The sequence below is a fragment of the Pyxicephalus adspersus genome, chromosome 5 (genome assembly GCF_032062135.1).
Source record: "Pyxicephalus adspersus chromosome 5, UCB_Pads_2.0, whole genome shotgun sequence".
NCBI lineage: Eukaryota > Metazoa > Chordata > Amphibia > Anura > Pyxicephalidae > Pyxicephalus > Pyxicephalus adspersus.
Genome location: NC_092862.1, coordinates 11,930,554 through 11,941,326, shown reverse-complemented (window position 1 = coordinate 11,941,326; position 10,773 = coordinate 11,930,554). Strand labels below are relative to the sequence as shown.

General features: G+C 36.3%; 1 protein-coding gene across 1 annotated transcript in view; it reads right to left on the bottom strand.

Moving 5' to 3' along the window:
• Window positions 1–2,515: 2,515 nt before the first annotated feature.
• LOC140331899 (transient receptor potential cation channel subfamily A member 1-like) overlaps window positions 2,516–10,773 on the bottom strand; it is a 64,987-nt gene continuing 56,729 nt past the window's right edge. The window contains exons 16-18 of the mRNA XM_072413233.1: window positions 6,934–7,000; window positions 5,313–5,425; window positions 2,516–3,026 (exon numbers count right to left, since the gene is read on the bottom strand). Of these exons, the coding sequence (XP_072269334.1) occupies window positions 5,323–5,425; window positions 6,934–7,000 (170 nt within the window). The 3' untranslated portion in view covers window positions 2,516–3,026; window positions 5,313–5,322. The remainder of the gene's footprint in view (window positions 3,027–5,312; window positions 5,426–6,933; window positions 7,001–10,773) is intronic.

Here is a 10,773-nt window from a genome sequence, read left to right as displayed (position 1 = left end):
TCTTTTGTTTTTGACATTTGTTGTCAAAATGCCAGCTTCAAAGACATCCAAAAAGATCATTGATGTCATACCACTGGTTCTGCTAAGTGGTGTTGGCCAGGAAATATTCAGGCATTGTTAAGAGGAAGCCACAGCTCAAGAAACTCCTAGAAAATTTAGGAGGAACCCAAGGGTTTCGTGGAACTCTGGTTGAAAATGGCTGACTCAGAAGTAGGAGAACTCAATATGGGCAGTTGCCCATTTCTGAAAAAAGGCCATAAAGTGATTCTACTCTCTATGAACAAACTCATCAATAGGTCTAGGAAAGGCACCATGGGCCTGATTTATTGAAGTTCTCCAAGGCTGGAGAAGATAGACTATCATGGGTGATCCAGCAAACCTGAAATAGATCTCGTCCAGGATTGAAAACATTTACCAACTAATAGCAAATATTTTTTAAGAAATCAAATTCAGGTTTGCTGGATCACCAAGGTTTTTCCATGATAGTCTATCTTCTCCAGCCTTGGCAAGCTTTAATAAATCAGGCCCCTTATGCTGCAACCTCAAATAATAAATGCAGTTTGTGCAACAAGCTTTATCTGTCGACTACCTGCTGCTGTTCTCTTTTTTTTTTTTTTACAATTTTAAGAACAAGTTAAATTTAAATACAAATCAGCTTTAGGATCTCACAATTAGGTTACACGCTTTAATTGATCCCCTTGAAAGTTACTTGATTCAAATTGTTCCTGAATTGTTTTTAATTGAATTGCCTGTTTCGCTAAAGTTTTTTTTTTTTTTTCTGATTTTTTTCTGATTTCGTCCATCTTCCTTGCTGCAGGACACATAGATATTGCATTTCTACAACCTGAGCATAGTACTGCCTCTTTTCCACTGTGGGAATTGAAAGCACTTTATTGGAGAGGATGGAGATAAGAGATATATCAGGATAAGCATTCTTTTATGTTTAAGATGGAATCTGACTGACGAAGGTTGGTAAAGTGTATAAAGTAGAGGTAATCACAGATACTCATCATGTGAATACAATGTGATTATGCTCGAGACTCTAGCATATATGGTAATGTCAATATAGTAATTTTGTAGCAATAACCCATATATATGTGACATTTTCATGAGCTTCTCAACAGAACTGAATATTTTTTTTATGACAGCTGACTTTCTGAAGTAATTCCATGGAGGAAAACTGCAGATCTTATACTTCTGTTTCATTTTCAAGGTTTCCATGTCCAAAAGTCGCAATATTTTCCTACACATATAGAAAATTAAATAAAGGAAAGAGATTGCACACACAGCAAGCCAAGTGCAAGAGGAGTGACAACTGAAGCACACCGTTCCATTCCCTGCATCTAGTAAACTTAAGAACACATTACTCACTCCCTGAGCACCTGTAAGATCAGCATACCAGTATACACAGTTTAGGAGCCAGTACTCACTGTACCTGTAAGATCTACCTTCAATCTCACATAAAACATCCACTATCCCACCACTTCTAATCCCACCATGTTATTTTCCACCAGTGAGATCAGTGCATCTGCATGTATACCCTGCTCCCCATTATCCATGACTCCAGTGACATCTGTACTCTAGCATAAACAGCTCACGCTACAGTAGTGGTGAAATCGTAACTATAGAACACACGAATCTCTCTCCCTCAGAATCCATTACACTATTGAGATCTGCAGCACACACAATGCCCAGTATCCTTCCCTCCAGTCAGAATTATATTTCAGTAAACACAACTCACTTCCCAGTAATCATTTATTTGTGAGATTGGCAATCCAGCACACACACAACTCATCCTCTGGTATTAATGCCATTGGTGAGATACACTCCAGCATACTCAGCACACTCTGCAGTATGCACTTGTCTTGAACTTATCACGTTTGCTAAGTTCAGACATTAAAAAAACAATTCTAAAGCCAAAGCAGCAAGTTTTAGCTTCACAGAACTTAAGAGTTGTTCTCTAGTACCAAAGATACCCATCAAAAGTGAGATGGCTAGACCTGTAAAACTATGTAGGATGGATGCCTGATCAATAGAACCTCTGTGAAAATAGATAGAAATGTCCTGTAGGCAGTGCTCTGTTAGATATTTAAACATCTGAATTGTTCACGAGAATGGGATCCTAAGCCTTCCTTAAATCCACTTTGTGTGCACTAATTATCTTTTCAAACCTAAATGTTACCTTGCAAAAAGTAGCAGCAACATCATGTGCTGTGCTGTGCTGGACCAAGCTTGAGTAAACCTTGGGATGAGGACCTGCAGGCCCACCCAACATCAGCTGTTTGCAGAAAATTCAGGAGGGGGCTGAGACATGACCATGAATAGTGCACAAGAAGAGAGGGCAGCAGTGATTGATCTTGGTTACAGGAAGTTCGTACTCAAAATTTTGCAAACTTTATTACTGTACAGATCTAGGAAAAAAATGCACATATCACACCAAGAATGCACATGCCTCCTATATTTACTTATCTCAGTGATCAACCTCAAACAAGTCACCATTGGAAAATTTCCCGAATATTCCAGTTACAACTCAAAAGTTTTAGCTCTGATGACAATGATCAAATAGAGAGGATGAATCTCCCCGGCAGGGACAGAACCCAAGATAACAACATGACCTTGTTGTTAAGTCTCCTGTACTCAATCAAAGTTAGTTTTATAAATAACATTGGATGGTTCTTCCCTGGTTTTATTGGCAAAGTCTTTTACATTAAACTATACTCCACAAAGAAACCAATGGAATGTGGCTGAATCAGGACAGAAGGTGGCATAGATACCAGGCCTTCTGGGAGTATAAAATGTTGTTATTGTCCTTCTTTGGTTGATCTTCACAACAAGCAGCAATATAAACTCTCCATATAAAATATAGATTTGCAGCTGAGAGCCTCAGTGCTGGACAGATCAGTGTTCTTGTCTAGTTAGCAGGTATGTGTAAAGAATAAAACCTTTGTTTCCATTTTTCTTTTCGATCACTGGACAGTGCAACAGAGTCCTTGTATATTTTCTTTTTCATAAAATAGTTCTTCATTCTGGAAAACAAACATGAATAATAAATAATCTTCCTGTTCAAGAATAATTCTTTATTACAGAAGAACAAATTTGTTCAAAAAAGAGAAGCTGCTTACAGTGTTTGAGAGAGTGAGAGTGAAAGAGAGAGAGAATGAAAGAGAGAGAGAGAAAGAAAGAAAGAAAGAAAGAAAGAGAGAGAGAGAGAGAGAGAGAGAGAGAAAAAGAAACAAAAAGAGATAGAGAGAACAAGCGAGAGAGAGAGAGAGAGAGAGAAAGAAAGAGAGAAGAGATCAATTTGATGGAGATAGATAGATAGATAGATAGATAGATAGATAGATAGATAGATAGATAGATAGATAGATAGATGCTGTATGTACAGAGCTCGTTCATGCATCGTGCAGTGCTAGTTGTTGGAAAGGATTGTGAAAGATCCTTTCCAACGACTATTATTGCACGTGTGTACGCGGCTTTACATAGATGAACACAAGGCGTCCGATAAATGATTGAAACCTAATTATTAACCATGCACACTGTACTGTATAATGAACTGACTCATTTCCTGGCCCATTAAAAGAAAACACGTTTCAATCTGCCAGCTACAGCAGACAATAACAATTGTGTGTTCCAGGGGTAAAGTCTGCCTTTCATATCAACACTTCAATTTTACTGTTGATTATTTTCTGGGAAAAGGTTGGTTTATGCTGATGTTTCTTAGCAATTAAAGTGCTCCTGTTATAAATACAACTTTTGCAGAAAGCCATTTTGTAGCTGAACCAAGTTGGTCTGTACCTTTGAAAGGATTGGTAGATATATTGGAGGGTGAAATGAAAGCTAATTTTAGATGAAAAAACCTTCGTTGTCTAGTGTTGTCTCTGTAGCATTAGGAATTTCCAGAATGTGTGCATAGCTTTAGTTTTTTCAGGTAGGCAGGAATAAAGACAGGCATGCAGATACCTTCTGAGTGATGGGTGACCTGATTAACAACAAATTTGGCAAGTTGTGTCCATGGTGAAACCTGATGAGTAAGAACTGTCTAGTCTTGAGATGACTACCCATGCTTTGCAAGTAAATATTTTTTAATAACCAAATATACACATCAACATAGCTCTAAAACAATTACACCTTACATCCCAAAAAAATCAATATCAATAAATATAACTATCTGAAGAAAGAGAAAGTCTAAACTGGGTGCTCTCCATTAACGGCACTGTCCGTTCTTGCAAAATGAGGTACATTTAAGGTATAAATGTTACATCCATGGTTGAAGCAGAGGAAGAATGTCCACCATCAGGATTGCAGTAGCTGAAAAGTAGTACCACTTTTCTATGCTTTCTAAAGCTCCTCGTATCCTCAGTTTTTTTTTCTTATCTTGGTTTTACTGATTTCCTCCAGTTTCTTTTAATCACTCCCTTTCCAAAAACAGTCATTGTGCTGTTGGCTGTTTATCAATATTTTCAACTTGCTTCCTAGCAGTGACAACAGCGGATCTTGCTCAAACAATCAGTGTAGTGATGGCTGCTTCTGGTCTCCATCAGGGGGGAAGGTGACAACACAGAAACACAGTTAGGAGACAGTTGTCACCCCATAACAGTAAATGACCGAACAAGGACCGTTATGACATGATCATTCAGTATTCTTTTATTTTTTTAAAAAAAGGAATTTTTATAAAACAACTAAAGAATTACTTTTGAATTGTCAAGAATATATTCGATGTTATTATTTTGGTTTACTTTAAACATGCTTGCATATTAATTGAATTCTATTTACAATTCATTCTTTACCATAACCCAGATTCAAAGATGGTGGAATGTAGCATTGGCACAAGCCTTTTTCAATTAAAAAAATCATAAAGTCTCAGCAGTGAGTCTGTTCCCATTATGGCATAGAGCAGATTTTTGTAGAAAAATGCTGCATGTTGCCATATGCGTTCATTTGTGCTATGTTAAGGCAGCCTAATGCAAAATAGTGCATGCAACACTTTAAAAACACGCTCTGAAGTGTGTTGGCAAGGTAAGTTCAGGGTGCCATTACCAATGAAAGGTAACACAATACCCAAACATGCCTTGTGTGTTGCTGTGAGTTGTGTTAACGTGTGTGGTAATGCAACACATTGGTGGTAACAGGCCCCCTATATCATCTAAAAAAAAAAGACTCTAGTGGGAACCAAAATAAAAAACACTTTCAGCTAATTAAAAGTTAGACTTTAGAGGACAATTACATTTTTTGTTGCAGACTAAGAAAATGAAGTCTAACCATAAGCAAACCCTTTTTGACCGTGCTGCATTCTGTCTTCCGAAGGCACTCACCATTTTTTTTTTATGGTGTATCTTTTTTTCGGTCAATAATATCCACTATCACCTGAGGTTCTGAATCATCGTACTGTGTTGTTGATGGGTAGAATGTTCTCGAATGGCTTTCTCTAAAGGTAACATAGAAATTGTAAGTTGTGAGAAGGACCACAAGGTCATACTACAGAATAGGACACCAAGGTGAAACTGAGCCAACTGACATTTGGAATGGGAGACCTTGAAAATCGTAAAATAGACAAATTTCAAATAAGTAATCTATTACAAAAAGTGAGGGATGAGCAATAGAGGGGCATATGATATAAATAATGCCAATCTGACCAGGGGTTGATTCTTCATATCAGGATAATACTAAAGGAAATTATTTATTAGATAACAGCAATGGTTTCTTTCTTGATAGTCCAAGGGTTAAAGAACAGTCTGGGTTAGTCCACTCTAAAGATCCCCAGCAGCTCTGGACTAAGTATGTAGAATGCTGTGGACCACTCAATTTGTATGCATCTCAGTTATGAGGCAATGTGTTTTGGGACTTTGTCAAAGCTAACATAACCTACTCAGTAAACATACATGTAAATCAGTGTCAGTGAACATGTCGGTTCAAACATAGGTGGATTAGATGTAAATGGTTCCTAATAAGAAACAATGCTATAGTAGAGTTACAAAGTGGACCAGACTACACTGGCTAAGATGCAAGACAATAAGTTCCATCTACCCCCCAGACTGTGTTGTGAAGAACAGAAGATTTAAGACATATATTGCCCCAGCATTTCCTTAATGCTGTTGGTATGCCTGATTTGATTAAAACCCAAGGATAAGGGAGTAGTCACTGCTGTAATGACTTGAGGTATCAGACATTCACCAAAACATTTTCAGGTGAAGGATTAATCACTGCCATTGAAAACAAATGGAGCTGGAGGATTCCCCACCAAGCAATGATTTGGTCAATGTGAGATTCACTGCTTTATTATTAGACTCCATTGAGTTTGCAGAACAACAAATTTCTGTAAGTCAATGGAGCAACCTGGGAGGATGGAAAATCTGAATAGGAGACTAAAGTGCCACCTGTTGGCTATACAGGAGAACATAAAATGTTATTATGCAGCGTGTTCTCTTTTGCAACCTGTCCAGTAGTAAAAAAAAATATTACGCTTAAAAGAGCTAAGCTTACAAATTTGAAAGAGTAGTCTGCAACACTCCAAATATTTTTTTACCCTAATGTGCTTTGATTGTGCCTGCATGCCCAACCTTTACCTAAAGTGTAGTAGGAGAATAATGAAAGAAAAATCTAAACTGAATAATCCTAAATATTGTGGATATCAAAGACCTTAATTTTTTGGGTCCCCTATAATCCGAATAGAGATATTTGCCTAAAAGTATCTGTAATAGTACTAATTATTCAACAAAATGTTGTATATTAGACAGCTAAAAAGATCTTTTTTAAATCTATTTTCCATTTTTCACTCAAGTGATATAAAACAAAACAAAATTGTGAAACTGGATTAAAGAAAGAGGGAAAACATTAAAAAACATTTTAGGATGCAAAGAGTTATACTTATAGAGTCAATGATACCTACACAAATCACCAGGACTAACAGGATAATAGATTCAGTTCAGCACTCACCTCTCTACCGGCGCACTGCCGCTGTACTGAGCTTGTCTGTCCCCCCAGGCCAACACAGGTGACAATCCTGACAGAGACATTCAGAGGACACAATTCATTTTCAGTTTTCAGTTAACAAAATCTCAAACTCACTTCAAAGTCACTTTCCCAGTGCATGGCCAATAACTCCAGTCAATAAAGAAATTAATGTTTCAGATATTGACACTGAATTTCACATATAGTCTGTTCAAAAAGTTTTATCATCTTTTGATCTCATTTAGTACATCCAATATTTTAAAAATGTGGTTTTCCCCCTCCTGCCTTTCCACCCCAAGTAGCAGTACTAGAACTCAGTGATTGGACCAGGGTTAATACAAGGGTATAGGAAGAAATTGCTCATTCCTGTGTGTCCTTCCTCTCCTTCCCAGTAATTAAATTAAATAAAGAGAAGGTGAGTGTGTATTGATGGAAGGGGGGAAGTTAAAGTATACCTAAAGAGTTAACTATTATTTTAGACTTAATAGGGAATGGCTAACACCTCTATAAGACCTGTTTTTCATCTATGTCCCTTTTGGAAAAATTTTCTTCACTTTCTGTCCAGTAGACAGCAAAAATAGGAGACAATCTCTTCTAACTAAGGCTTATTTTCTCTTATTTGTCACATGAGCAGGTTTCCTCATTTCCTCAAGATTTCGTCTTTTGTTTGTTTTGTTTGTCTTTCTATTGCTTTTTGGATGTTTCATTAGTTTTATTCACGGTGGCCGTGATTCCCAAGACAAATATGGAAAGCGCATATCAAATAATGGGAACATAAATTAGTAAAAAAAAAAATCCAGTTTTATTTGAAGTGATGCTTTTCCCTGGAAGAGTAAGGCACTTAATAAAGGCACTTAATAAAAACACAGAATTTCATTTAGATGGTATGCTTTAGTGTGTATGTTCTCTCTGTGTTTGTGTGACATTCCTCCAGCCACTCTAGTTTTCCTCCCACATACCAAAGAATACTAGTATATTAATTGGTTTCCTCCCCAAAATTGGCTGTAGGCCTTGTTAATGATATATGACTATGGTAAGGACATTAGATTGTGAGCTCCTCTGAGGGACAGCTAGTGACATGAAAATGTACCCTGTACAGCCCACATAATATATAACCATATAAATACATTATAATAATATCTATCATAATATAATACAAACAATAAATAGCCTTTTTCTTTTTATATGCAAAACTGGTATAAATGAATGAACATAGGTAAATGTAATGTCATGAAGATTTGTACTTGATTATTTCACTGCACTCCAGTGGCAAAACAATTGTAATGAAACCATATATATAGAACAGGTTGTCAACAAAACATTTTAATGACAAAAGAAATGTCATAGTGAGCTCAGGTTCAGATCCTTCTGTGAAGTTCTCTTAATTTCTATATTATATTTCCCAGGGGAAAGAAGAGAAACACCAGCCCAGCTCTGCATTGGACCTTTATGTCTAAGTTCTAAAACTGCAAATCCTGATTACAGAATATTATGCAAAGGAAGCATCTTCTTATTGACCTTCATTTCTTAAAAAGAAAAGAATAATGTTTTTATATATTGTCTTTTCTTTGCTTAATGTGCTCTGGGATAACAAATAAAACATATTTAAATTGTCAGATAAATATGAAACATTATGAGGAGCTCAGCTATGAGGAGAGATTAGCTGAACTGAATCTATTCTCCCTTGAGAAGAGACGTATAAGGAGCGATATGATCACCCTGTATAAATATATAAATGGTCCATATAGAGAACTCTGTTCCCAATTATTCACTTTGAGATCATTACAAGGAACAAGAGGGCACTCTTTGCGTCTGGAGGAAAAGAAGTTTAAGCTCCGGATAAGGAAGGGATTCTTCACTGTAAGGTCTGTGAAAATGTGGAATCGGCTCCCTCAGGAAGTTAGGAAAAAGCTGGATGCTTTCCTGGAAGCACAGAATATAACTGAGTATTAAAGCTTTAAAGTAAAGATAGCAGAGACTGTTGATACAGGAAAAATCCGATTGCCTCATGGAATCAGGAAGGATTTTTTTTCCCCCTGTTTGAACAAATTGTACCAGGGTTTTTTTTTGCCTTCCTCTGGACCAACTACGGTATGTCCATAGGGTTTTATATCTGGGATAGAGGTTGAACTTGATGGACTTATGTCTTTATTCAACCTGACCTACTATATAACTTTATTTCATATCTACAAACTAAAGCCTGAAGGGGGCATTCTAATGGATGCATCCATATGATGACGTGAAAAAATGGAGTGAAAAAAAAACAAACAGTTATTTAAAGTAAAAATTGTGGTGATGGGTCCACTTTAAATGTTCAGTCAAGTCAATGTTTAAGTTTTTGTTTATCTTTGTTTAACATCTGAATAAAAGATTGCATGCCTCTACATCTTACTGGTAATTGACTGTAGTTCTTTTGTTTCCTAGGATCTCCACACCAATGAAAACCCTGTGCTTAAACCCTTCACAAATTTGAGCAATATTTCATCACTTATTTTTTCTGAATATTACCTATTCAGAAAGGAAGTGAGATTAAGTTTCCCCAAGAGGAACAAAACTGTGCAAAGTTCTCTCTTTCCTATGTTTTTTAAACAATGAAGTTGAGCTTTATGTTTATACTTTCTTGGTGAGATAAATCATGTTAAATCAGGTGTGTGTGTGGTAGTAAGGCATCTCATTTAAAATGACAATGTGCCATATTGCTCTTTATTTCTATAGTGCGATCTAAATGTTTTCAAGGTACCTTAATGTTTATTTGTAAATTAAAAATTGGATCCAAGTCATGGAAACATAAATCTTAAAGAGCAGTTTATAGACTTAAATAAAAAAAATAAAAGAGTTGACAAAAACTTTAATAACTTTCAAATAAACATGTGACGTGACATATTAGAATCATTTAAAAAATAATGAATTAAAATAGTAAGTCAAATAATAAGATAAATCAACAGGTGCCCTTTAACATCTTCTGTGTGTTTAAAGGAATAATTAAATGGCTTTAAAAGTTACTTGGCTGTTTTTATGACATTGATGTTTTTCCTTAAGCCTCAGAAAGGCTCAATATAAATTCTTTATTCTCTTAGATCTCAGTGACGTTTGACACAATTGATTTCCTACATTTTAGCCAGTCATCTTTGATTTCATGCTGTTGTGTTAGAACGGATTGCTTCCTTTCTTAAAGAGCTTTAAAGTTGGATTAACACAAACTCTGCAGTTCACAGCAATAAAACCGCTCCAACTTCTGGCTTTGCCCTGAGTTTATCCTTCCTACTCTTCCCATTCTAATATACTGTATGTCAAATTTTGGAGCTTTCATACAAGGGAAATACTCTGCTCTTTCTATTTGCTAGGGAGCTAAGTGCCATTTAGTGATTTACAGTCCCAGCTCATTCCTAAATAACTGGGAGCTGTTGGAAGCCTGAATCCTTATCTAAAACTGGCTGTGCTAGGCAGAGAAGCAGGGAGGAGCTGCCACCGATAACTTTTTATAAAAATTTCTCACAATATTGATTTGTACTTCAACATCAGTTTGGGGTCAGGATATCGAACGGTGCCAAGCTCTTCTGTAGACGTAAATTAGCTTAGGGATATAAATTAAATTAGTATTAGAGGAAAGTATACAAGCACATAGTTTTTTTTTAAATGCAAATTGAGACTGCAAAGTAAAAAAAGAAAAAAAGTTTATGCATACTTGCAAAACCATACACCTTGCAGCCAGGTGCGGACACAGACAACAACAGATCTTTGTGCAAAACTGACTGGTTCAACAAACCTCCCACTCCAATATCTATTTTTAGCTCTACCTCTATGTTTTCTTTTTTTGACATTCTT